Source organism: Mesoplodon bidens (genome assembly GCF_964165515.1).
Source record: "Mesoplodon bidens genome assembly, chromosome: 18".
NCBI lineage: Eukaryota > Metazoa > Chordata > Mammalia > Artiodactyla > Ziphiidae > Mesoplodon > Mesoplodon bidens.
This window is the reverse complement of record NC_138175.1, coordinates 40,197,626-40,225,601: the sequence shown is the minus strand read 5'-3', so window position 1 is coordinate 40,225,601 and position 27,976 is coordinate 40,197,626. Positions and strand designations below refer to the sequence as shown.

At 55.2% G+C, this 27,976-nt stretch overlaps 1 protein-coding gene across 1 annotated transcript; it reads right to left on the bottom strand.

Moving 5' to 3' along the window:
* Positions 1 to 210: 210 nt before the first annotated feature.
* VSTM2B (V-set and transmembrane domain containing 2B) lies at positions 211 to 25,809 on the bottom strand (the record flags this gene model as incomplete). The annotated part of the gene is made up of 5 exons (XM_081217090.1): positions 211 to 299; positions 22,211 to 22,685; positions 23,944 to 23,973; positions 24,991 to 25,175; positions 25,728 to 25,809. The coding sequence occupies 5 exons, from the start codon at positions 25,807 to 25,809 to the stop codon at positions 211 to 213; spliced, it is 861 nt and encodes a 286-aa protein (XP_081073216.1).
* Between the last annotated feature and the right edge of the window lie 2,167 nt (positions 25,810 to 27,976).

The window sequence follows — 27,976 nt, the reverse complement described above, 5'->3', positions numbered from 1 at the left end:
TGGTGCAAACTCCATCTTATTTGGAAACTAGATGCATTATCTTAGGTGGTCTACATTTGTGTAACTTCCCCAAAAATATGATTTATTTATTTTCCACATGGACTTGGTCATGCTTCTCTGAGTCTGTCTGTGACTGTCTGGCGACGTAGTCCTCACCCAGGGACTGGGCAGCCACGCGGGCCCACTCAGGAGTGCAGGACGGCGAGTCTGTCAGGGGCCCACCAGCAGGCGGAGGAACTTATGTACAGCTAACAGGAGCAGGGACAGGAGCGGGTCTGTGGCATAGTTAGGGCCGGTGCCTGCAGGGGACGAGAGAGGCACAGGGTTAACACTTGATTCACCAGAACCCAGCGGTCTATGCACAGACGGGGGAGGATAAGCCCTCCCCCGGCTGGGCTCTTGATGTCAGCACCCAGCTGGTACTCAGCTGGCACGCAGCTGCTCTGCGCTCTCTTCCTATTTACCGACCGCACAGGAGCTCACCGTAGTCAGACACAGGGGTGCCCCTGCCTCAGGGGTGTGCGCTAGATAGTAGATCCCAAACCCAAACATTATTTTAGTTGAATAGGAAGACAATATGCTCCCCCTCCACCCCCACCCGCAAGACTACGCTGCAAAGTGGCCTCAGTGTTTAAGGCCCAGCTCCCCACTCCTCCAGAGAGACTCCATGGTTGCACACAACTCCAGTCCCTCCAACTCCTGCCTGAACTGCACAGTTTTGCATTCACAAACATCCCGCTTGGGGCATCCTGATGTCTGTGCGTGAGTCCTCTCCACAGTCAGTCAGTCCAGCCCTTGGGGTCACAGTGGGGCGCTCAGCAATCACTGGCTGGTGGAGGTGGGTGGGCCAGGGCCCCCCAGGAGTGACCCAAGCACTGTCCTGGTGGGAGGTCACTCCCATCTGCTCCTTCAGTGTGGCCTCTAACCCAAGCCTCTGGCCCACGACTGGGACGGTAACATCGTGTCTTCATCCTCCCCACCTGGGCTGCCTGCTCAGCTCCCCATCTGTCTGTCATAAAGTCTTCATCTGGTTGGAAGGCCTCCTGTGTAACTGGGCGAAAGCCTACCCATGAACTCCAGGCTTCTCACCTGGGAGTGGGATGATGCCTCCAGGGTTACTGAGAGGAGCCAGTGTAGAAGCACCGTGCATGCCCCAGGTACTGCCCAAACCCTGGGGACATCACTACTAACTTGCATAGAATTGGGCTGCATCCGTGGAAGCAGTTTCCAGCCCCGCCCTGCTCACCTGCAACATACAGAGGCCTCTCCTCCCTTCACCCCACCTAGCCAGCTGGGCTGGAGCTCCATACCTGGGAGGAGAGACACAGGAGGCCCTTCCCTGTGCCAAGCAGATGGTACAGAGGTTGTGGCCACTTCCACTTAGCCGCCTGCAGGAGCTGCTGCCAGGCCGGCCAGATTTGTGGCTTCCCTGACAAGGCTGGGCCTGAACCCACAACTTCCTCCCCTTTCCAGGTGGAAGAGCCATTTGTCTTTTCTATCCAAGGTGTTTCCCTCAATCCCAAATCACTCTTGTGTCCTGGGCCCCAGTCTCCCCTCTGTACAAGGAGGGGGGGTTGGACCAATGATCCAGGACCATTCTGGCTTGAGATGCCAGGATTCCATCTGTTCATTTTCAAAAAACAAGGGTTGTGTTTGAAGATCTGAAATAAAAGAGGGCATAGGCCATCCGCTGTGCCTGTCTTATCCAAGGTCAATCATTTCTGCACATAGTTCTGAGCCCCCACTGAGAAGCACAAGGACAGGAGAATCCAAACGTGCTACCTTCCCTTGGGGTATTAATTTTTCACACAGTCGTCACTCCTGGCCCTCCGTGCAGCTTGGCCCGAGTTGACATCCTGCCTGTTGCCATCTGTCACTGGGGAGGACCATGGTGTGGTCACTCCAAAGACCTGGGTCTTCTTTTGCTGTTCTTCCCTGACACGTGTCTCTGGGAAGGATGAGGGTGGCTGCAATGACAGACTAGTTGATGGAAGGCCAGATGCCTGGGTGGATTCACCGAGGCTCAGATGCATGCACACAGGGATGCAGCTGGCAGAGCGCTGGCTCCTGGGCACACAGGGCTCACGTGGCCAGACCGGGCCCACTGGCTTCCACATCTGCTGGTGCCGATCTTTTTGCTCCTGCAAACCCTGACACTCAGGCCCGTGCAAGCGAGACAGAAACAAGCACGTGAGGCATTTAAAAGCAGATGTATGTGTGCAATAGAACTCCAGATCCTCAAGGCACTCAGGGGCAGGAGGCATGGCAAATGGGCTGCGAGCCAGGCAAGGTGAACACTGCAGAACCGTGGGCACAGGAAAAGGGAGGAGAAATTTTAACTTGCCTCCAAATACTGTTGACTTGTCTTTCCCACTATTACAATCTCACCTACTCACATATAAAATGTTAAAAAATTGCACAAGACTTTTTTTTTTTTCTTTTTTTTTTTCTTTTTTTTTTTTTTTTTTTTTTAAAATTCTGTCTCAATTATCCTTTATTTGTAGTTTACCTTGAATTACTCTGGTAACCTATTGAGGTTTTTTTTTTTTTCTCCAATTCGCGCTGTCTCGGCGCACGTACGTGTCACCAGCTCTTTTTTTTTTTTTTTTTTTTAATTTATGGCTGTGTTGGGTTGGGTCTTCGTTTCTGTGAGAGGGCTTTCTCTAGTTGTGGCAAGCGGGGGCCACTCCTCATCGCGGTGCGCGGGCCTCTCACTATCGCGGCCTCTCTTGTTGCGGAGCACAGGCTCCAGACGCGCAGGCTCACGGGGCCAGCTGCTCCGTGGCATGTGGGATCCTCCCAGACCAGGGCTCGAACCCATGTGTCCGGCATTGGCAGGCGGACGCTCAACCACTGCGCCACCAGGGAAGCCCCCACAAGACTTTTAAAAGACCCTGGATTGAAACAACCAGCCTGCCACTGTGCTGGGCCAAGGGGGAAGCAGCCGGGGCTTGGAGGATGGGACTGGTAGCTCCCAGAGGCCAATATCTGGGGAGGGTGGACACCAGGGTCTTCAGTGTCTCTGCTGGTGGATGTCTGGGGGTGGGGGGAGCTAGGTTTGGCTCCTGGGTGGTACTTCATCCTCTCTCTGACCCAGCATCGCCATAGAGGGGACTAAGGGAGGTGGTGTGGGGCAGTGGGCTGGCACCAGGGCAGCTTCCAGGCCAGGTTGCTGTGTGACCTGGGCAACACCCTTCACCTCTCTGGGTCCTGTGGCACACTCCATAAAATGGGCATGTGCATATGCATGGCTCCATGAAACGAATATGTGCAGGGCATGTCTCACCAGGTTGGGGTCCAGATTAGCAAGATCGCAGTGGCAGACTGGAAAAATGGCTACAAATGCCCCATCCTCCCTCATCTACTTGCCCCCAGTGTCCACACTCTATGATAATGCCCTCACACACTCACGCTGGGGCTGGCCACAGGACTTGCTTTGGCCAATGAATAGTTTCAAATGTGAAACAAGCAAAGGCTTGAAAAGTGCACTGAGGCTTGCCCTTTCTCTGTGGCTCTTGGAACCCACTGCCATGTGAAGAAGACTGGGCTGGCTTGCTGCAGGATAAGAGCTAGGAGATATCCTAGCAGAGGTCCCTCTAGACCAACCAGCCCCCAAATGAAAGGGCAGATGACCACAGATGCATGAATGAGCCTGACAGACACCAGCAGGGGAAACACCCAGCTGACCCACAGAATCATAACATAAACGGATGACTGTGGTGTCACACCAAAGCCACCAAGTTTTAGGTCTTGTGCTACACAACAAAAGCTCGTTGATAGATACAATCATGTAAACAAAAGGGCCTCAAACAGCCTGGAAGTGAATAAAATGTCAATGAAACAGGCAACACAGTTCCTTTTCTGAAAAGTGTTGGAGAAGAACCACTTTTGAGGGTTGTCCTCCTTTTAAGAGAAACATCTTCCAAGATAGAATAAGCAGGGGAAACTATCTCCGCAAGCATTTGTTTTCAAGACCGACCGGCATGCCTGGACCTCTGGGCAAAGGAGGACTCAGGTTTTGGAACCTCTTGCTACATCACTCATCGGATACCCAAATGAGCCAGGACAGACCAAGGAAGACAGGCTTCCAGGCTGCTCCTGGAGGAAGAGGGGTCTTCACATCAGAATGGGTTAGCATGCAGGAGTCTGGCAGCCCACTGTCCCCCTCCGCACATACTATCCACTTGGAGGGCCATTGACAATTGTCTAGCACCTGGCTGTTCCCCCCACCCCTCAGCATCTGCTGCCCTCGTCCCTGTTCTCACTGTTTCCTGGAGCAAGCTAGGACTGCCCACTGCTGTCCAGGGCTCACCTCGACCCTCCAGGGCAGGGGCCAGGAGGGTGCCTTTGGCTCCTCAGTTGAGGCAGGACCTCCTATCTTGGCCTCTTTTATCACGCGGCATGGAGAGGTCTGTGTTCCTGGTGTTCCTAAGGACATGGAGGCTGCTGTGATGACTGGTTGCTAACAATCTATCTATTGCCTCCTTCCCTAAGGAGTACTGGGGGCAGCTCTACAACACGCAGAAGCTTGCTTATGTCACGGTTAAGCTGGAAAATCAGGCTGCTTGAGAGGTAAGGGAAGCACCTGATGGAGTAGTAGCTGATTCACTCTTTATATGAAACAAATATCACCATGTTGTTAAGCATTCTTAAAGAAATCAAAGCTGCTCTGTGAATATTAACTTTTATCATGTGGATGGTGAGTGGGATAAGACTCACGCCAGAGCCATTTAAAAGGAGCTCCCCAAAATGTGGGCTCACCCAGACCCATGGGCACAGCAAAGGCGCCAGTCCAAGCAGCGTCCACTGGAAAATCCTGCTTCTCTATTTACCCAGCAATGGCAAAACTCCAAAGACCATGTTAGAAAACAACAGGGAACCTCTGGGGCCATTTATCACCTAGTGATGAAAGTGAAGGAGGAGGCTTGGCTCCAGCCACCCTCTGGGATCCTCACTTTGCCCACATTGTCTGGAGGCCAAGCCTGTGAGTCTGGTTCCTGGGGGGATGCAGAGGTGGTAGTTGGACACACCCACTCTGGCCTGGACTCCTACAGGCCTGGGGGCACTGAGGGGACCACTCCCACTCTGCAGGCATCAGGATCATGGTGGGCTGCTCCCCAGCTGACCAGTGGGGATGGCTAGCCAGGACAGACACTGCCCTCCCTCCACCTGCCCAGCCCACGCTTCTAGGATCATGGATGGTTCTCTTGGTCTCAGGGGTAACTCTGTCCCGGCTGTGGTCTGCAGCACCTGTCATGCAGACTGTGGATAGGAGAGAGCTGTAACCTCTCCGCTTCCCCACTGCAGGCCTGGGAGCTGCAGCCGAGGGGCCAATCTGGGTCAGGAGTTTGAAAACAGTGCCCCTCAGAGTCTGGTGTTGCTCAAAGCCTGTATTTTTTTGTTTTGCTTGTTTTAGCTATAGCTTAAAAACTAAAAATTTATTTCAGGTTTGAGAAGAGTAAGTAAAACTAAGACACATCTGAGGTTTGGTTCTACATGCAAGAATGGCTAACAGGCTGATTCTGCTCTTGTGACCTAAGCAAATTTGGAGGTTCACTCTGTGGGTTTGCCCTTGCCCCCTCCAGCGCTGCTCTAGGATATTCCCATGTTGAGTACAGGTAGCCAGAAAAGAACTAGCCCAGTCTCAGTGGACAAAGCCACTCCACCCGTTAGCATGGATTTCCTAACATCAGGACTATTATGAGCGTCTGGAGGACAGATCCCTCCTCTGTGTCAAGAAGAGCAAGCCCACTTACGTCCATTCAGCATTTTGTGCTGTCATGACATGTCTTTTGAATAAGGGCTTTTTGGCTAAAAATGCTAGAAAACCAAGTGGAGTGCCCTAGATGAGGTTCTTTCAGCGTGGATGTTGGATTCTATTCCTTTCCCCCTTTGCTGCCATCTGAGAATGAGAGAAGATGGCCACCTCCCAAGCGGCAACAGTCTGAGCTTGGCTGGCCTTTATGGGGTGGACTTGGACATCCACTTACCATGGAGACCACGGTTTGTCTGCCTGGGGCAGCTGGGAACAGACCAGCTCTTACACCCTGTTCCCATCTCTGGCCCTGCACCCCCAGCCCTGACCCAGCTCCATCCTGGACCCACACTGTGAGTGTGGTGGTGGCCAAGCCCAGCCAAAGAGGAAGGCTCCCCTTGGAGCTTCCTGGGGCCAGGGTACAAGGAGTCTCTCTGTGCGTTTGCAGGGGCTTGTGGAGTAGAACAGAGAGAGCTCTTAGGAGTCGTCTTGGCTATGGTTAAGCACCATGCCGTTATCTGCAGGGGAGATGCGTAAGGTCACAGAGCCCAGGGGCAAGAGAAAGGCACCAAGTCGCCACTTGAGGATTCAATCTGGACTGCAGAAGGGTCTGACTTGGTGCACACAGAGCTCTAAAAATTGTAAATTATAATCCAACATGTAAAATGTGGGAGACTTCTACCTAAAAGCACAGATCCGAATGTCTACTGGAAAGGCCCAAGACACAGCAGCTCTGGGTCTGCTTAGTCACCAAGCTACACGACAAGCAGCTGTCTTCTCTGCAGGAATCTCCTCCTCACTGCTCTCTCCTGACCCCCAGCTGGGCACAGGGAGGCTGCCAGTTACCTCCCTGGCCCCCTGTGCAGTCGGGCTTCCCTTCCCAACCCGCCTCACTCACCTCCATCCCCCACACTTGGCCCTTTGTGGCTGACTGAGTTTGCAACCTCTGAGCCAGCTCTGGTGTGGGATCCAGGGGGCCTGGCTTTCAGCCGACTTCATCCCTACACCACTGTGTGATGACGGGGAGCTAGCCCTCCTTGCCCTGACATTCCTGGCTTCCTGATGGCCACCTGCACCCATCCTACTCTGGCTCTCTGCCGTCCCCTGGACGCTGTGCTGGTTAGGCCAGGTGGCCCAGCCACAGCTGGGTGGGAAGATGCCACCTTGCAAGAGGCTACGTCCATTGTTGATGTTTTAATTTAAGCCTCTTCATGGATATTTATTCAAAGGGAGTCAGCAAGGAATAATCAAGCACTAACGGAATTAGACAGAATTAATTTCTGCCATAAGATTAATGTGCGCTGGTAACTAGGGCAAAAACTAGGAGCAACAAATGGCCTTGGGTTTTAAAGGAAATTGGAAGTGTGGGATGTGGAGATGCAAGAGAAGGGATGAGATGTGGGTCCCTCAGTCCTGTGTTGACCCTGCTCTGCTGGCCTGTCCTACCCCAGCCTTAGGCAGCTGGCTCCTGGGTTTGAGAACAAGCTGTCCTCCTGGTGGGTGACAGCATGTCTACTGGGAGTGATGCCCACAGGGCAGCCTCCTTGTCTAGGCAGTGGGAGGAGCCTGAGTGCTCCCGGGCTGAAAGGGGGCAGACACAGGGGTCGCGCCTATTTTAGCCACGCCTCACTGTGCCCTCTCCCCTGCCATGGCCCCAGTGCAGCAGTGACCTCTTAAAGTGTTTTCCGGCCTCAACTGCCACCCCGTGCCTATCTCCCACCTTCTGACGCACCTGGATAACTATCCCTAAGGGGCAAACCTTCAGTGGGTTCTCTCTGCCCTCAGGAGAAAGCGCTACCATGTCAGTGCCACAGCTGGGGCTGCTTCATAATCCTCCCCAGCAACCTCACCCCCACTGCTCCTCCGCCACCAGTCCTGCGCTCTGATCCACTGTTCCCTGCCAGCACCTCGAGTGCACTCCAGGCTCACCCTGCAGAACCACTGAGTCCTCCTTTTCCTCTGTCTGGGTCTGACCTGTACCTCAAGCCTGGAACAAGTGCGCCTCCTCCAGGCAGCCCTTTCTGAGCACCCAGACACAGAGGGCTTGGCAGAAATGAATGTCTGTGTTCATGTGGCCCTTGCCCGTGTCCCCTTCTCCCCCAGCCCCATAAACGGCTTCCTCACATATCCTACCTCTCCAGCCATGGTGGAACCGCACGTGCCAGAGGGCTGGCCCCAGGCCCCCTCCCCTCCTCTGCCCCCAGCAAGCAGCCCCACCCACATCCAAGGCTCAAGTAGACCAAGCCAAGCACTTTCAGGATAATGATAGCAAACCTGACTAGCTCCTGATAGGGCCAGGCACTGTGGCAAGCATGTTATTTGAAATCCCATTCTCTTTACTGCAGGAATTACTATTTTATCCCTATTTTACAGATGTGAAAACTGAGATCCAGAGAGGTAAACTGACTTGCCCAAAGCCTAGGGTTGATAGATAAAATACAGGATGCCCAGTTAAATTTGAATTTCAGATAAACAACTGATAATTTAAGTATACGTTAATCCCAAATATTGCATGGGACGTATTTATACTAAAACGCTATTGACTGTTTATCTGAAATTCAAATTTAACCGGGTGTCCTATAGTTTTATTTGCTAAATCTAGCAGCACTACCAAGGCCACACTAAAATAAATGGCAGATCTGCAACATGAACCCAGACAATCTGGCTTCTGTCCACATACCTAACTACCACACACACCAACTCTCAGGGATGAAGAGCCAGAACTCTTCTTCCCACAGTGTCTCGGCTAGACCACAGCTCCAGGCTGCTTCTAAGGGAGAGAGCATGGGAATGAGATTTTTTTTTTGTATTTTAACATTTATAATGGCTTTTTAATGTGGTCAGCTTTGTTGCTAGCTCCTTTCCAGCTTCTTAATTCCTTCGAAATGAAGTCTTGCCCCAGATGATCCTTTAATGGTGTCACTTAATGAAAATGGTTCACAGGCCTTTCCCTACAGTTAGTCGGCTGGTGTCTGCAGGGCCAGGGGCAGCCCTGACCATAGTATCAGGGTACTTCCCAGGCAGGGATGGTGTGGGGTGTCTCTCTCAGTTCTGAGCCTCATCTTCAGGGAAGGATCTCCCACCTGCCCATTCATATTCTTTAAACTTTGAGGCTGCGGGATGCAAATAGGCCTGTGGTTCTTGGTTCTTGGTGCCAAGAGAATTCTTTCTTTTAACCCTCTCAGGAGGCTTTGGGAGGTAGGAACCACTATGCCCTTCCACAGGTGAGACAGAGAGGTAAAGTGACTTGCCTAAGGTTGCACAGCTGGTAGGCAGTAGAGGAGTTATCTCTAGTTTACTCCCTGGTATTTTTGAATCAAGTCCAGGATGCCTTCCTGACCCTACCCTCGGGGAAAGTTCTGCCTCACCTGCCTCCACACTTGCCTCAGGTGCCCCAAGCTCCAGGCAAACTGGGCTGCTGCACAGAGGCCACATGTGCCCTCACTTTCGTGCCCCCCAGGCCTTTGTTGGCGCTGATAGCCCTTTCCCGTTCCCTCCTGCCCAGAGCCCACCCATCCTCCGAGGCTCAGCCCAGAGACACCCACAAGGTGACCTCCAAGACAGCTCTTAATCTGTCGGCTTCTCACCACCCCCACCGACCCACATTGCCCCAGGCCCACCCCTGCCCTGGTCCTCTAACCCTCCCTCTTACCACATCAGCGCTCAGGTGGGCAGCGCAGTACTCCTGACTGGCTTCTCCACAGCCACTAACCCAACTAGCCAGGCAACTGCTTAGCCAGAGGCCAGAGTGCCCTTTTCAAATGCAAAGTACACATCATACCCCCACCCCGCCAAACCCCTACAGGCTTCATCTAGGCTGATGACCTAATTCCTCACTGGGTCCCTCCTCAGCACCCCCTGCACCCTTACTTCTCCCTTCCGGGTCCAGCATCCTTCCACACTGCTTACCCACTGTCCTCTCATTCACCACCTGCCTCTCCCCTCCACTGGGCTCCCTCAGACACCACGTCCTCCTTGGCCCTGCTGGAGGCTCCCTTTGTCCCATGGGCTCTGGAGCAAGTCACATTTATGCTGGGCTGTGTTTGGGCAGCCACTGCGGTTTACCTTTCGACTCCTGTCTCCTCTGCCAGTGGGTAAACCCATCATCACCTAGCACCCTGCCCACACCTGCAGTGCTCACAAAGTGTTTGTTGAACGAATGAATGGGAGTCTTTCTTAGACTCCCCCAGCAGTCTAAGCAGGCATGATGTGCGCCAGGCATCAGCCAAATGTTTCATGTTTGTCATCTTAAACACAAGCTGTATCTTCAAATACACACTGGGGCTGGAGGCCCATCGCTATCTGACCTTTCAACTGCCCAAGACTGTGTGCACACATCTCTTTGTCTACCTTTTCTCAAATGAATTTCACCATTTTCCCTTTATTCCAATTTGCTCATTAAATAATTTTTGTTCTATTATGCCACGTGCAGCTTTATAAACCACTTCAAATTTTTCCCTTAGGAGAAAAAAATTACATAAAAATATAAAAATGTATTTGTATATTTTGTATAATTTATATATTTATCTATATGCATGTATGTGTGTATATATATATATATATATATATATATATATATATATATATATATATATAAATATTTGGTGTAAATCAGGTGTTTTAAAATCTTTTAAAGCAGTAGAACTCCTGGGGCTTCCCTGGTAGCGCAGTGGTTGAGAGTCCGCCTGCCGATGCAGGGGACACGGGTTCATGCCCCGGTCCGGGAAGATCCCACATGCTGCGGAGCGGCTGGGCCCGTGAGCCATGGCCGCTGAGCCTGCGCGTCTGGAGCCTGTGCTCCGCAACGGGAGAGGCCACAGCAGTGAGAGGCCCACGTACCGGAAAAAAAACAAAAACAAAAAAACAGTGGAACTCCTTTTTCAAGCTAAATGCTGCATGGAACCCCAATATTTAAAACCATTAGAGGGGGAACTTCCCTGGCGGTCCAGTGATTAAGACTCTGTGCTTCCAGTGCAGGGGGTGTGGGCTCAATCCCTGGTTGAGGAATTAAGATCCCACATGCCGGGCGGTGTGGAAAAATACTCACACAACAGGCCCCCCCCAAAAAAAAAAAATAGAGGCAGAACTCTCTGGTTGAAGCTGGAGGTAGGGCTGGGGGCCCAGGGTTCCAAGGAACAAAGTTTGGGAACCACTCATTAGAGATTCTCCAGGGCCCCTTCCAGACCTAAAACTCATGGACTTGTAGATGCCGGAGTGCTGGTGTGCCCATTACACAGATGGGGAAAGGGAGACCTGTCAGGGCTTCAAGTGAGTGGTCCCTTCCCCTCTTTGGGGCATTGCAGCCCTGTTTAAATCCCACTTGTCCCCTCCATAGCCTTTATGTCCCTCGAGGCAGAGTGTGCCCCAAATTCCCCAGGTCAGGCAAACAGTGAACACTCAGTTAATGCCTGCTCAGTGAAGCCTTCTCTCTGTGTGGGTCCAGGCCTCAGGCTCCCTTGTCCCACTCAGTGGAGCTGGGCCTGGCCAAGAAAAAAGCAGGAATGACAGACTGGAAGCCCAAGGCTAGGGGAGAAGGGCTGCAGGTCCCTGAGGCCAGCACAGCAAGGACACAACAGCAGTTCCTTCCTCTAGCTTCCACCTCGGTGACACCTGGATATTTCTTTCTGTTTCACACTGAGGACTTTTCTTCGGAAACACAATTTAACTGAAAAGGTTAACACATTTTAATTACCCAGGGATAGTGCTCTGAAAATTCTATAACATGTGCTCATTAAATAAAATTAGCACAGAGGAGCTGCCCAGGATATGTCACGCATTAAAATATGACTCTGTAGAATAGAATGCATTATGAATTATTGCCTTGTGTATTTTTTGTTACATTAGTCTTTAACATGACTACAGTTATTCATCTGCCCACCTGGAGGTATGATTTTTTAAATGCTTGAAAAAATATATCTATATTAACTTTTACATGGCCAATAATCATCAAGTCTTGGCCAGGCTACATCCACCAGAGTGCCCGGTGTCCAGCAGAAGGAGGGGTCCCCTGCTCCTGCCCCTCACCAGCGTGTGACAGAGGTACCTTCTGAAGATTGAGGGATTCGGGGACCTGGGGCAGGCTGGGGACTGGCTGTGTCCCCTTGCTCTACCCATCCTTTCTGTGGCCTGGGACGGCAGGCAGAAGCATGACCTGGCATGAAATTCTGGGCCTAGCCAGTCTGTGCCATGCCACCACCTGGGACCTTTCTCCTTGTGGCCTCCCATTCCTGGAGGACGCGGACTGAGTGTGCAGAGTGCAGGTGTGGGAAATGTGAGCCCTAGGCGCGTCTGCAGCCCCAGCCCCACTCCTCCTGCAAGGCCCATCTTGCATGCCGCATGCACTCAACTTCCCATCCGTGTTTCATGCACATATCCACTCATCCTTCTTTCTATCCCCCATTTACCCATCCATCCACCCAGTCACACCCTTTTCCCACACATTCCTTCCATCCATCCACCCATCCACATGTCCATTCATCCTTCCTCCCACCCACCCCCAACCTCAGTCATCCAGTCACACATCCTTCCCTTCACTCACTCATCAGATACTTGTTTTGCTACCCATCCATCCATCCCGTCACTCATCCATCCAAACGTTTAGTCCAAGCCCTGCCATCTCTTGGCTGGATCACTGGCTCTAAAGTGGTCTCCCCACATCCACTCTGCTCCTACCTCTCCATTCTCCACAACTGCAGCTAGGGTGTCATTTCAAAAAGCATCATGCCCTGCCAGCCACTTGCTCCCCATCCACTGCCAAAAGCCAAAGCCTCCATCTCCATGGGGTTTGACTCCTGAACTACTCTTGACTTTAATTTCCCCCTGCAACCCTTCTTGCTCTCTCTGCCTTAGCCATAGTAACTCTTTGTCAGGCCTTGCCACAGGATCTTTGCACATGCTGTCCCCTCCTCCTGGAAGGCCCTACTCTCTCTCTTTCTCAAGCCAACTCTTAATCATCTCCCAGATTATGGCTTAAGTGTCATTCCCTCAGGGACCCTTTCCTGACTGGGTCACGTCCCCCTATTCTTAGTTCCCATAGCCCATGGGTCCCTCATTTAGAGTGCCAGCAACAGCTGCAAATTTTTACTTGCTATGTGACTGTTTGATCAATGTCTGTCTCTCTGTCTTCTGACTCCCAGGACCTTGTTGGTCTTTTTCACATTGTGTTCTCAGTGCCTAGCATATTTCTTGCACATAAGATGCTCAATGGACATTTTCTGAATGAACGAGTAAATGGATGATTGAACAAACCAGTGCCAGGCCCAGTGGACGTGAATGTGGGGTGGTAGGGATACGGACATGAAAAAGAACTGGGCCTGCCTTCCCAGGGCATCAGTCTGGATGGGGTGCTCAGTCAGGCACTGACTCCAGGACAGGAGGGAAACGTTGGGGGCCTAAGAGAGCAGTGGGGCCCTTCTGAGTGCTCAGGTTGGATGAGACCCCTTGGGCTGCAGGGTCAGGAAGACTTCCTCCCTCTGTGGAGTGATCCCCCACTACCAACCCACCCTGGCTGCACCTTTTCTGAGCCCCTTTTGTGTCCCAGCTGAGCCCTGAGTTCATTCTCAGAGTACCTGCTGCTCAGTCTGGCCACCACTGTTGGGCCATCAGCTCCTCCCTGAGGCAGAGGTGGGGTCTACCTGATGCCTTGGGCAGCCCCCACCCCTTGGCCCTAGCCAGACCAGATATAGTTAGCTAGGAACCCCTACCCCAGCTCAGAATGAGCCGTGGAACTATGTCAGCTCCATCTCCCCGGGGGTTTATTAAGGATCTTTTCTCTGGGCTAGGCGGCATTTGTGTGATAATCAATTGTAATAAGAGTCACTGTACCGGGACTGACATTGCAGCTGGGCTTTCCTGGCTTAACGAAAACCGAGACCTTCCTGAGGAGAGCCGAAGGGTGGGGGCGGTGGTGGGGGGCAGGAGAGGGAGGGGCTCTGGATCTTTGGCTATATGCATCGGTTAAAAGCAGGCAGACCTCCTTCTTGATGAGCCTGCAGTGCTGCGTGGGAGGGAGGCTCATGTGGGGCCTGAAGGGGACCTGGCTTCCTGGTTCTGCATGCAGCCCGCTCTTCATCCTACCCTCTCCCCATTGGTCCCTGGGTGCCAAGCAGCACCTTTATTGGCAGTCATCAGGCTGTGAGCCACAGCGAAGGGATCCAGGAAGGTATGGATATGAAAGACAAAATGCCAGAGCACGTGGAAGACAGTGCAGGCTTGAGCCTGCAACAGTGGCCCGAGCCCCGACACTTGACACGCCCATCCCTGCGGGGCACCCGGCCTCCCCACACAAGTGGCTCCATCTCGTCCCAGTGAGGAGGACCCTGGGCACCTCCTCTCCACTTAGGCCGGCCCTGGAGGCTCTTTGGCTGCTTGACCATCACTAGGGGGCCAGGTGCACAGATGTGATGGTGCAATGTGCAGGTGGGACACGAGGAACCATCGTGAACCTGTCCTTGCTCACCAAGGAGCTCCTGACTCATGCAAAATAGCTGCAACCAGACAAGGATGAGGACGTGGCATCATCCCCATTTCCTTTCCTCCCCCCTCCAAATGGCACGGAGAGAGAAAGGACAAAAATAGCACCTCACTGAGCCACTGGCAATCTGAGGCCATTTTCTGTTCTGAAGCTCCATCAGCTCCTCTCCTCACCTTTAGCCCCATGGCATGTACAGTGCACGGAGGGAGACTCGTCTCAGAGCGAAGTCTCAAGATCGGAACCCCAAGGCCAGCCCCCAGGCCTCATGAAGCGACCCTGGACAGTCAGTGCCATTCCCACGAATAATGCTGATAATAAGAATCAGCATCTACTGAGCATTTTCTAGGTGCCAGACTCTGTGCTAAGCTCCACTCTTCCTGTGGATTATCTCCTCTGATCCTGCCCCTCGCCTTCTGGCATGGGGCACTGGTGCCATCCAGATGATAACGGACGTGAGAACTTGCACGTGGGAGGCAGGAAGCGTTGGATCAGGATTCGAATGCAAGCAGCTGGACTCACATGGAAAATGAGAAGCATAGTACTTACGAAGGGTGAGAGAATGAGGCATGTACTGTGACTTCTGGGTGGCTGGAGCTCTGTAAGTCCCAGAAATAGGGAGATGGGTTGGCATTCAAACCCTGGCTTGCCTACTAGCCAGCTAGCTGAACAGCTAGCTGAATGTGTGAAATGCAGAGGAAGAATTAAGCGGTTGGAAAAGTGGTAACACTTTCTCCTGAACTCTTGTCAGCCTCTCTCAGGTTTGTTTTGTTTTTTCCACCATAATGGGCAGCTCCTTTAAGAGATCTTGTCTAGGCCCTGACTGACCATGGTCTCCCCCCTTAACAGTGCTGGGTGTCCAGCTGGGTGCACTTGGGAGGTGCTCTATTCACAGCTGGCCTTCACACATGAGTAGCCCTCTGGAAGGGTGGTCACTTCTGAGATGGACGGAGCCGAGCCCGAGGGCGTGGTTGAGTGGGTGAATGGTGGGCCCCCCAAAACATTCTCCTTGAACCACAAAGACCAGAAGCCAGTCCAGAGTAGCTTTGCTATTTCAGCCTGGGGGGTGGTAATGATGGAATGGAACAACCAGTACTTTCCAGAAATAGCCTCACCCAGGATTGCTGATGCAGCGACAAGGCTTCACATGGCCTGCCTCTCAAAGGCTGTCTCATGGAGGGCGTGGCATGAGAGGAGGCTCGAGTGAGGTCTCGGCCGGCCTCACGCCCTCACTGCTGCTCAGCACCCCTGGCAGCCGCTTGCACGGCTCTCTGTTCAATGGCAGCTAAACCCTAACCCAGAGGAGGCCGAACTGGGTAATCCATGTTGTATTTATAGCACACCTTCCCTGAGAACACCAAAACCACCAACAAGCAGGCTGTTTCCCCCAGAAGCTACATCCCAGGGGAGGAGGTTTTCCATCCTTCATAAGGAAAAGGTAGGGATCAGTAGTTGCAGGTGCTGGGCCTGTTTGGTTGTAATCTAAACTCTCCTGCAGCCCTTACCTAATACAAAGTGAAGCTTCTCACTGCTTTGGAGTTTCCAAGAGATGCCTAGTAACAGTCAGCAAAGCATGGGGGAATAGAAAAGATGATGCTTTTTTTTCTCTTGTGCTGCAAAAGTGTCTTAGAACCAAGTCGGCATCTGCCGTAAAGCCTAGAAGTTTAGCCCACAGCCAAGCCCTTGCCTCTGTCCACATGGGGCAGAAGTAATCAATATCATATTACAAAAGCTCTTGACCTCATTTATTCCCATGGATGCTTGGGGAATCCTTAATATTCAGAGCTTTTAAAATGTGTGCCTGGCATATTTAATGAGAAGCTCCTTGGTGGGTTCGGTTCCCAGTGACATTTAGAAAGCCTGGCTCTCCGCCCTTCCCGTGGGGCTGCCACCCTGGCTGAGGAAAGGGTCTGGGCTCTGGGGAGGGGACTGTTGGATGAAGTGGTGCAGAAAGAGTCATGGAGAACTGCAGAAAGGGGGGACATCAGTGAGACGTGTGTGTGGCATACACTAAGTACTCAGTGAAAGGCAAGTAATATTTATCATTATTACAATCCTTAGTGCAGCTGTTCCATCCTTAATTTGGGGTCTCCCTGATGCTGAGAGAACAGCTGCACAGTGAGCCGACTTCCATTTGGTGTGACTTTCTCAATCCATGGGCCACAGGGTGGGGAGGAAAAGAGAGGCCCCCAGAAACTTCCCCACGACTGACCTAAGCAGGAGGACAAAGCCCCAGGAGCTTCTTTCAAGCCTGAAATCACACACTGCCTACAGGAGGCCTCCTCTGATTGCCTCAGCTGGATTGGGGCTATTGTCCCTCAGGACTTCCACTGACACAGACAGCTTTGTCCTGGAGTTCCATGGGTGCCCTTGATGCCCTGAGCTGAGTCTGTGGCTGCCATCACTGGTTCCTGCTAATGGCAACCATGGGACTGGCTGAGGGAGGGGATGCCATGTAGTTGATAATCACACACGTTTGCCACTGATGTGGGTGCCTCCTGTCAGCTGTGAGGCTCAGCCATTTCCTTTATGAAATCCTTTAATTTTCTCTTTCAGGATGCTCAGAGAGCCTCACTTTCTCTTCTCTGGGACAACTTTTGCCACATTTATTTTCTCTTTAATTATGATCCTTGAGTCACATCAGAGCTTGAGGGAAGAGTGGATTGTTTATTTAAGGTGATGGTTTTCAGGTCCTTGTGGGCCTAGGGAGATGGGAAGACCAGGTGACTGTCGCCTGGCTTGCTGGCCTAGTTGGAGATTCTCCCTGGTCACGCTGGCATTGTTTCCGCCAGCTTTGTTATCCACCAGGCGCATGGGTCGAGAGTAAGTGCCTTCACCTTATCCACAGTCCCCTTCGGTCATGGTTTACGGTTGCCATGGCCACACCCAAGGATGCTCCTCTTGATGGCTCCCAGCAGTAACAGTTTCTCTAAAGCCATCACACCTATGGCCTTGGTTGTCTTTCTCTCATTATTAATTGAAATATTGAGAGCCGGTTCTCTGTGTGGGCACCAGGCAGCAGTTTGCCACATCCAGCTGGTTTTCTGTAGGGGCCATGGTGGCTCTTCTCGAAGCCGGAGCTCCAAGGCTAATTAGAGGTTCACACGCCACAGAGCTGATCCCCAGGTCCCTGCAGAGGGGAACCTCTTGCCAACATACAAGCCATTTCAGTTGCAAACTGTATTCTGTTAAGGCCACACTTGGCTTCACTGTGGCAACTTTCCAGCTAGAAGGGTTTATCTGGAAGATACCGTTTTGTTTTCTTTCTTTTTTTTTTTCCTGGAAATGGCAGCCAGCAACGAAGTGTTCATGAAATATTTTCAGTGTTCAGATTAATTAGGAGTCAGATTTATGAACATGGCTAAGAAGGAGCCCAATCTCCTGTGCTGGCTCTGCTGTGCTAATCTAGCCCATGTTATTTTTAAGCACAAATATCAAAATGTCTTTTGACAAATGAGATGTGAAGTGAATGAGTTTTACACATAAACCTTTAGTGCAAATATGTATTTGGCTACATTGGGCATGTATGGAGCATAGGAAGGCTTTTCTGGCCTGGCTGTGCAGTAGCTAAAGTATGAAGTTCTGAGTAAGTACCCTCATCCCTTCCTAGCATTAGTAAAGAGTCTTGCTTAAAAAACACAGCAACACAGTGTTGTCTGGGGCTTCTGACTTTCTCCCAGGAGCAATTGCTTAACAGGTGACTGTCTGGGGAGGCGGGCTGGGACCATCTCTGAGGTTGCCAATCTGAAACAGCTAGTGTATCCACTCAACCCAGGCCTTATGTGACCTCTTTAATTAGAAACTCAGCTCTGGGTTTGTCTTGGAGTTGGGGTGGGGCAGAATTCATCTTCCTCCCTTGAGAGCTGAGTTATTCCCTTTGTCCCTCCAGATCCACCCGTCGGCTTTCTCCACTCTGCTTTGAGCCCCTGGAAGCTGGCCTGTATAGCCTGCATCACCTGGTACCCTTACCCTCTGTGCCCAGGAAGGTTTGGCCAATGGGAGGCCCTGACAGGGAACTGGAGGGCAGGAGAAGAGCGAGGTTCTTGCTGGGCTACTGTGGGTCGGCTGTGTCCCTCTCCCAAGGCGTCAGCTCTTTCAGGGAGGCCTCTCCATCCAGCTAACCTCTCTGGTTCTGCTAATTGCTCCCTCCCCTTGCCCCTTTCAGGCCCTTTTTGGCCAGTGGCTCTCAGTGTTACTAGCCCTGGGGCCCAGTTCTCATCCTTAGCTGTCCTAACCTTGTTCACACCTTTAAAAAATATTCTCACTGCCTCTCCTCCATGATTGCTTGAGTGTGCCATCTGCTTTGCCAGCATCCTCACTGCTATACTCTGCAAACACCCTTGCCTGGTAACCAAGTGGCAATAGTCCTTCCTCGTCCCCTCCCCTCTAAGCTGCCAAGAACTGAGAGTGGAATGAGGAGAGTGGGGACAGTGGGTGGGGGGGAGCAAGCCTGAGGTCACCGCCTCGAGCTCCCTTTCTGACTCATGCTGGTGGTGGCTCTGAGTGATTGGCTGGCCTGCTGCATCCCAGGGAGGCTCGGGAGGCCCAAGCGCTGCTCAACAACACAGCCCTATAGAAAGGTTACTAATGCTGTGACTCATAACACAGTCTGCAGTCTTCATTCCGTCCACAGCCCACAGGCTTGGCAGCCTTGAGTGGTGAGGTGAGATGGGGCACTTAGGATGGTATGGGTCCCTCCTTGGGATCAAGCCATTCAGGTATGTTTGTGGATTAGAAGTCCTCTAATCCACTTCTCCATGCCCAGAGTGGGACACAGAGGGGCCCACAGCACAGTGATTCTCCCAAGACCTCACCTGGAGAGTGGAGGTTACAAGCCTTTTGGTCTTCCAGCTGAAGGCCCCACCTTACTGGCCTTCCAAAATGGAGATGGAGAGAAATTTGGGGTTCTTTCTGAGATATGTCTGCATGGTTACTGGCCTGTTCAGGAGCTAGCAATGGTTTTGGGCAACAGAGACCTTAGGGGCCACCATACCACTATCCTAGTTGCGCTGCCCTGTCAGCCCTGGTGGGAGCCCAGCTGGCTGTGCTTTCTGGAGGGAAATGAACACTCCTTCCCACTCCAGGGAGGGCAGAGGAGTCCCCTGCCTGGGCTGCTGCCCTTATCCGTGTGGGCATTAATATGCTGTCCTGTGGCTGGCAGGTGCCATCAGAACTGGGCTAACCTGAGGACCTTCCAGAAAGAAGGGCACTGTCCATGCCACCTTCCATGGCTGGGTTCCTGCTATAGTGATGAGTTACCGTGGAGCCTCCTTGTGGTCGAGCCCAGAGACTGGACATCTGACCAGCCATGGCAGGCATAGTCAGGTCAGCCTTGGTTAGGCTCAGGGGGTCAGGCTCTGGCCAGGGGGCAAGGGAGATTCAAGCAGGAATGATCCCTTTTCACACAGCGCTTCCTTGACCAAAGGCTTTAATGATCCCTGTTGCTCCACTCAGCGTTCAAGGCCCTCCACAGCTTGCCAACCACCAGCCACTCAGCTTCATCTCCCTCAACCTCTCCTCTTTGGCCAGAGCAGATAATGGCCTTGGTGATAACAATGAACCTTATACAGCAATTTCCATTCTGAGTTCCCTCTGAGGTAAGGGATTACTAAAGTATTTCTGAAAGAAGTACTTTCAGAGATGGTAAGCCACTTGCCTAAAGTCACACAGCCAGTAAATGAAGGAGCCACAATGCATATCTGGGCTTCTGGCCTTCCAAATCCTCTGCTTTGCCGCTCTACTCGTGGTCTATGGGATATCCCAGAGGAATATTCCAGCTCAAGACACACATGTTTACTTGCTAGTGCCCAAGAGGACGGGGCAGAAGGGTGTTTTCTTCATCAACTAAGCCAGTCACCCTGCAAGTGAGTAAGCGCTTTTCCAGTATACGTACTGTGTGCTAGTCAGAGATGGCTACGTACCCCGTGATTCAGGCTCTTCTTCCACCCTGAAGAGATGAGGCTGGATAACAGTTGCCAAGCCGAGGACATTTTCTAGCCTGCCTTGCATCTGTTGAACAATCTGACTGAGTTCTGGCCAATGGATGAGGGTGGAATGAACATTTACCACTTCTAGGCCTGGCCTTTAAAAACTTCCTTTGCCATTCTCCATATCAGCTTTTCTCTGAGAGAATTAAGCCCTACCACAATGATCTGAGTGGCCATTTTCTCAATCTTACAAGAATGACAGATAACTAGATCCATTCTAAATGCATAAGAAAGAAGTCAATTCATCACATGCAATGTGTGCCTTAGAGCCCTAGGGCCTGGTTTGCTCAGGGAAGTGGGTTAAGAAGGGCTGCTTCCATTCTCTTTTCCCTTGTTTGTGGGCTGTATGTTGATGCCTAGAGTGAGCTTGGAAGCCGCCTCTTAAAGATGGTAGAGTTTCTGTCAGCCTGAGTCCCTGAATGACTGCATGGAACAGAGCCACTCCTCCCCCCCACCCCCCCTCACCCCCCCAGTGATGTAAACCAGAAATAATACATTCGAATTGTGTTAAGCCTCTGGCATTTTGATGTTTTGCACAGCAACTGGTATCATCTTAAATTAATATGGGGGAAAGCTCCAAGACAGGTGGGGGAGTTTGGGGAGAGGACCTCCACAGGTTCCCAGCTGACCCACCTTCCCCCACAGTCTGGGGGAAGGTCTTGTGGGTAGCCATGTGGAGCCTAAGAGGGACGAGGCTTCCAGATGTAGCCAGCAGTCTGAGCCACATGGAGAAGCTCCCACAGGGAGTATAACTTAGTGAGAAACAACTGAACTGATGTGGAAGACAACTGGCAGGGTCTGAACTGCTTGAAGGCTTAAGAATCAGCCAGGGAGGGAGGCTAGGATGCCTGTCTCCTCGGATTCAGCAGGAGAGCCCAGGAGCCTGCATCCTTATAAAGTGCTGATGCTGGTGGCAGGTGGTCTGCACTTTAAGAACCATGAGAGTAGGGCATGACAGTGTGCTCCCCCCCACCCCCAGTAGGTTTATATACGACTGTCCCAGAGCCCAGCCTCCCAGTGACACAAGGACAGTAGAGATGCTCTCTATGGGACTACGCATCACACAAGACTGAGAGGGAGTGATGAGCCTAAAGTCAGACACAGAGAGTGAGCACTGGGGCTGAGCTCATCTCTGAGGCCCCATCTTTGAGTTGGAGAGGGGGATGCCTTGGGAGGAAGGGCACATTGGGAAGTAGGCCCTTGCACCCTCCATAAAATCCCACCACTGCTAAGCAGCCCCTCCTTCTCCAGAGCTGCCTGCTCTGCAGTCAGTCCATTGTCCTTACTCTCTGTTCTCTGACTCCCATCTCACCACCACTCCCTTCCCCTTCCCCCAACCCTCTCAGCTCCCAGGAGAGCAGGCCTTAACCTCTGGGTGCCCTTCTAACAATAGTAGGGCTCCATCCTCACCCCCAACCCCCCACCACGAGGGCCTAAAGCAGACTGGAGTGGCGATTTATAGCAGAGCTTGTGTCTAGGACCAGCCTGGAGGTAGCCAAGCAGAGCAGAGCCTACACAGCCAGGCCACCCGTGTTGGTTTGAACAAAGTCTGTCTGTTCAGTCCAGTCAGGCAGCAGCCGGACTTACAAGACCTGAGTTGTAACCACCTCCTCTCACTCTAGACTGGGTGCTAGTGCCCACCCTTTAGGCGCTAAGGGTTCCAGGAGAAAAGCAGGCCCACCGCCGACGGAGTGCAGCTCGCGGGGGTTCAGTTCTCCCAACGCAAGGAGGGCTCCCCTCCCTCCAGCCCGTGTGTAGCGGGAAGTCGCCGGCTGGGCAGCCCGCACACTCATAAACACACGTCCTGAATGCTCCAAGCGGCCAACAGTGAAGACAGGAAAACAGCAGGAAGAGCGCAGAAGCGAGGCTGCGGAAAACACTCCCGGGCGCACCCAGATGAACCACCAACGACTGTGCATCCGCAAACGACCCGAGCTGGACCGCCCCTCCGGCGAGAGCCACCCCCGCGCGAGCGCGCCCTCTCGGCGCCGCCCTTACCCGAGCCGTGCCTCTGGCGCAGAAGGACCGCCTCACAGGGTGGCGGCGACGCTGACGAAGCAGCGGTCGCGGCCGCGACGGTGGTGGCGGCTGCTGCGTGGGCCGCGGAGTTGGCGGCGGCCTCGGGGACTCCGGGACCCGGGGCGGCGGTAGGGCTCCCGGGAGGCGGGCTCTTGTCGCCATGGCCGGGCTCCGAGGTGGCGCGGCCCGCGGCGCCGACGTTGTTGGCACTGGCGGCGCTGGCGGGACCGTGGCGACGCGGGCCGCCGCTCTGAATGTGGGACACGGCTTCGGCGGCCTGCATGTTGGGCGGCGCGAAGCGCGAGAGCACGCGCAGCAGCGCCTGGGCCTTGTGTTCCTGCGTGTCGTCGTCGCCGTAGTCCGACACGCGGCACTCGTAGACGCCCTCGTCCTGACGCCGCACGGCCGACAGCCGCAGCCGGTGCGAGATGTCATTGCCCTGGACGCGCACGGTCTGCAAGAGAGCGGGGGCTGGGGTCAGAGGCCGGGATGGGCAGGCCCGCAATCCGCGCTCCTGGCCAGCGTAGTGCAGCTGTGCCCAGCCCCGCAGGGCGCTCCCAGGCCACAGCACCCCAACACCTCTCAGACCCGGCTCTGCCCATCATCACGATTCAGGTTTCCTTCACCCCCGTGGCTCCCCAGTGGTATGGAGCTCCCAACTCTGAGTGGACCCTCGGTGGGTGGCCCTGCCCATTGCATCGAGTCTCCAGCTGCCCCATATCTTAAAGGAGTGCCTCAGGTTGCACCCACTGCTCATACAAACCTACCTTCGCGTCTTCCCATAACTTTCCCTTCAGAGCCTCAGAACCCACCCCTTCTTCCTCCCTCTGGCACCTTGGAGAAACCTCAGGCTCGGCCCTGCATCCACTGTGAGGCATGGCGTTACGTCCGGTCCTCCACATCTACTCGCACTAACGTTCCTTAATTCTAGAATCCGGTGGACCGGGGTGGTGTCCGTAGGAAAGCCGCCTTGCCCTCAGAGTGCGCATATATACCTGCTCCCGGATCCAGCCCTTCTCAGCTAACCCTCCGCACTCCCAAGGAGGCAGGTGATGCAGAGGCTGCTGCGGGACCCGCTCAGTCCCTGCTACTTAGGAACTTGCCTCTCCGCAGCAGCATGAAGCTCCGGACAAAGCTCATCTCCCTGCGGCCTGGTGGAGACGCCGGGGAGCAACAGCTCTGTAGCCCTCACCGAGCTCCCAGAGAACCGTCACCTCTGAACCGAGCATAAGACCTGGTCGTCTCCAGGCCCTGATACTTCCACGCTCCAGCTGGGAAAGCTTGGGCACGTCTCCTCCCCAACACTGGCAAGACTCCTCCCCCTACCACAACTCCCCAAGCCAGCCCACAACACCCGGCACCGAGACCCGCAACCCAGGCGGAGGAGAGGGCTGCAGCGGAGGGCGCCGCCTGGGCGCCGGGTGTGTGCGGGGCACGACTGGGGGCCACAAGTCTGAGCACCGGTCGCGGCTAGGGCAAGGAGACTGAAGGAGAGTTTTACAGGTGAATGTACAGAGGAGGAAGGAGATTCAGGCCTGGAACCCTTGATTTACACGAAAGAGAACCCTATCCGCTACCAGATGGCGCCTCGACACGCCAAGCAGCCGGCCCTACACCGCACAGCCGCTGAGCCTTTCTAAAAGGGAGGAAGCTGCGGGGCGCAAAGCGGCCAGAAGGGGTCTCCCGCGGCCCGCGCTGGGCTCCACACTTACGCTGATTTTAGTTGCATCCTTATTTGTTACCTAAAATGCAAAGAGGGAGAGAGAGATATTAGGCTGTCGGCCTTCAGGCTCAGGGAACTCAGATGAGCCTCCTGCAAGAGGATCCTCCGCAGGCGGGCTGGGACTCGAAACCGCTCGGAAGGTAGCCACAGCTGAGGGCACGAAGGACATCAGGATTTTCAGTTTAACCCCGAAGGAAGCAGGGCTTGCAGCTAGCATGGCGCCCGGCCAAGGAGGGGCTGCCCTAGCACACCTGCCTGCCAAAGAGGGGAGGCTGGACTGCCACCCGGTGGGAAGAAAGGCCAATTTCCCTCCGGAGGAGCATCCTCATTCCCTGCCGTGTTTCTCTAAACCCCTTGAAAAGCTGGATGGAGGGGCCGGTGTGTCTGGACAGGACCCAGTGGGAGATGTGAGCAGTAACTAAGGGTGGGACTCTGGGTAGAGGGTAGGTAAGTGGTGTGTGTGTGTGTGTGTGTGTGTGTGTGTGAGAGAGAGAGAGAGAGAGAGAGAGAGAGAGAGAGAGAGAGAGGGAGAGAGAGAGAGCCAGTGCTAGAGACTGTGGTTTAAGAGGCAGATGGGCAGTGTGGGAAGTCCCTCTGATCCTGCGGGGGCTGGAGGTAACCTGTACACCGTGCTCTGCCGGCCTCTGGAACGCAGCCCAGAGGAGCTTAACTCCTTGGCCCTGTGCCCTGGGGACCTCAGAGTGGCAGAGGGCAGGGAAAGCCCGGCCCCAGCAAGGGGTCTTCTTTCAACACCCAGCACCCATCAGCCTCTGGGCCCGCAGCCAGCAAGAGCAGGCGAACTAGATGAGGTGCGGCTTCTTAGGGGCTAGGCGTGGAGTTCGGGGAGGTTTCTGGCGAAGGAAGTGAATTAACGGGATCTGGGGGTAACAAATGCGGCTGTTGAAGGTGCTGTGGGCATGGGGAGGGTAGGAAATGGGTTGCACCACAGGGCGGCGCCCTGCCTTCCTCGCCCGGGTTACCCCAGCCGCCCGACACGGGCCGGATGAGCACTGGCGCCGCGTGGGCGGCCGGTTACCTTGCTCCGGGCGCCGGGCACGCTAAGCGCCAGCTCGTGCAGCAGCTGCCGGGGCGGCTCCTTGAGGTACCACCACTGAATCTCCAGCGAATACGAGGTGGCTCCGCTAGCCCGGAACGCGCAGGGCATTTCGATGTCGTCTCCCTCCCGCACTGTCACATCTTTGGGGACTTCAGTAAATGTAGCTGGGGGCGGGGGAAGAGAGAGGCGTGACCAGCTGTGGGGCGGAGGCCTGGGGCAACCCTAGGCGAGACGGTCGGTCCCCGGCTCGCTTGGCCGTGTGCTTCCCACCCCCCAGCTACTCGTGTGGCCCAGGCGCTGGCAAAGTTCGGTCGAGCAGCTGCCGGGCCGCAGGGGTAACCGGCTACCGCTGCAGGCTGCTTCCCTCCAGATCGCGAGGGGCAGCAGGGGCGGCTTAAGCTTCTTCCCCGCGCCTGGCCGCACTACCAGAGCCAGGCTGGGGAGCGCCAGCTCCCGGCACCCCGCAAGCCGCCTGTCCGCAGTTGGAGCCCCTGTCCGGCTCCGAACGACCCGGGCGCGGGCGCCAGCGATGCGGCGACCCTTCGCCTCTCTCCACCCCCTACCCCGCCGGGCCCGGGCTGCACACCGGGATTGCTGGAGACTGTGAAGCCTTCCCCTTCTCTTCCTCCTCCTCCTCGGCGACAAGGGCAGGCTGGCTCTGGCGGCCCCGGCAAGGACCCCCGAGCCCCCAGCGGCAGCAAAGTTCCCGCGCTCACCGTCGGCAACGAAGAGCAGCAGGGCGTGCAGCAACAACGGCGGCAGGTATCCGGGGGCACCGAGCCGTTTCCTCTGTTCCATCTCCCGCAGGGGGCGCGGCGGCGACGGGAGAGCGGGCGCGGAGAGGCGGCTGTGGCGGCAGCTCGGGCTCGGCTCGGGCTCGGGCTCGGGCTAGGACGCCTCCGAGCCTGCCATGGCCCCGCGCGGCGCCCCCTCCCCCGGCCGCCGGCGGCCGCCAATCAGCCCCGCTCCCTCGCCGGCTTGCCCGGCGTGGCTCCGGCTGGGGGCGCTGCTCGGGGTGCGCAGAATGCGAGGTCCCGCCGGGAGGCTACTGGCGATCGGTCCGTGCCTCCCTCTCTCTGGTTATACGCTGGACCGATGGGGACCCGCAATTCAGTCTCTGCCCGGCGGGCCGGTCAGGGGCTGGGCCGCCCCGGGACCCATCCCTGGCCAAGAGAGTGTGCGCCTCGGAGCCGAGAGCTTCTGCCTCTCAGTTTCCTTCTGGTTTGACTCCCGACTGCCACCTCCTCCGGCTCCCGCCCAGCCCTCCCGCTGTCGCCTTCGCCGGTCCCTCCTCGGCTCTTTCCGCAAGGCAAGTGGGCGCTCAGCCGCGGCGCGCAGACCTGGCGTCCGACCCAGCGCAGCGCCGGGGAGAGAGGGTCCGGCGTGGCCGACCCAGAGCCGGAGAGAGGCAGGAGTGGGGGAGGGGAAGGAGAAAGGGAGGGGGCTGTCAGTGGCTGGGCACTGTGCCACCTCCACCGCTGCATCACTCCTCCCCTCCCCTCCCCTCCCCTCTCCTCCCCTCCCCTCCCCTCCCTTCCCCTCTCCTCCCCTCCTCTCCCCTTCCACAGCAGGCACCGCCCCCGCCCCGGAGCGCGCCCCCCCCCGGTCGCTTGGAGGGACCACAGTCTCTCTGGTTGGAGCGCAGCTGCGCCCCGCACCCGCTTTGGCTGGGGGTCCTCCCACCAAAACTCTCCCTTGCTTGTTTCCAGCCTCCAGAGCCGGAGACGGCCGCTTATCCCTGCGCCCCGTGGGTCCCGAGGCCCTCTCCGCAGACCCCGGCCCTCAACTTCTTACCCCGGTTTGGGCAATAAGCTGCCCCGCTCTTTGTCCCAGGCCCAGGCCATGGCGGGTGGGTGGGCGCTGTGGGCCGGGGAGAAGGGCGGAGCGCTGTTCTGGGCCGGGGACTAGGCTGGGTGACGGCGGCAGCGCCGGGAGTCTGCAGTGTGCGAACGAGAAGTGAGGGCAGAGCGCCCGGCGAGCAGGTGCCAGTGGCGCGGAGAGCGCAAGAGCGAGCCAGAGAGCAGCAGCCGTGAGTGACGGCAGAGGCGGCGGGGGTGGGGTGGGGGTGGGGGTGGGGGAGCGCCCGGCACGACTCAAGGCCCCGGAGGTTTCCGGGCGGGGGTGGGGCTCCTGCACCTTGATCGCTGGCCCCTGCGTCCCCACTTGTTCTTCGCGGGTCGCGGCCCTCGCTTTACCAGGTGCAGGGGGGTATCCGAAGAGGCAGGAGGCAAAGGTCGGGTCCACAGCCGCGTTCCGGAGCCCATCCCCCGGCTTCGCATCCCCCCGCAACCCGTACCTCTCACAGCTTTCACCCGGAGCCTTCTCCCTCCCCAGCCCTCTGCGGGGGTGCAGTCTGGTCCCCAAAGGGAAACGTCGGGCGGGCTTGTGGTTTGGAGGGGCACGCTGCTGTAGGGGCGACTCCCACACCTCAGCTTGGCCCTCTCTTGCTTCCCTTCCTCAAGCGAGACCCCAGTCCGTGGATTTCAGTATCTCTGTCACTATCCCTGGTCTCTAACCTCTTATCTCTGACCTAAGGTTGGGGTGAGAGGAGCCCCTGCAGATTCACGAGGCTGCTATCCCTGCTCACTAACCTTCCTGGAGGCTCTGCCAGAGGGCTCCCCAAGAACTAAGGAGAAGGAAAACGACTGGGCAAATACTTACCAGCAGCTGACCTGGTCCAGGATGCTCACGGGGGGCGGGGGGGTGGGGGTGGGGAAGAAGCCGCAGGCCCTTTCTAAGCTATGTCTTTACCAGCGGGGTGCCCTGGGCAAGGCCATTTACCCCTCCTAGGCCTGGGTTTCAGCATCTCATCTGTGGCCAAGGAGTCATTCCTACCTCCTCAGGCCGCTGTGGCTCATCTATTGAGCCCTTGTTAGCCAAGGTCTCTGGCCAGGAAGGGAGGAATGTCTAGGGCCTTCCTTTTCTTCCTACAGTTTCTTTCCAGGTGCCCCAAGGAAGCAGTTGC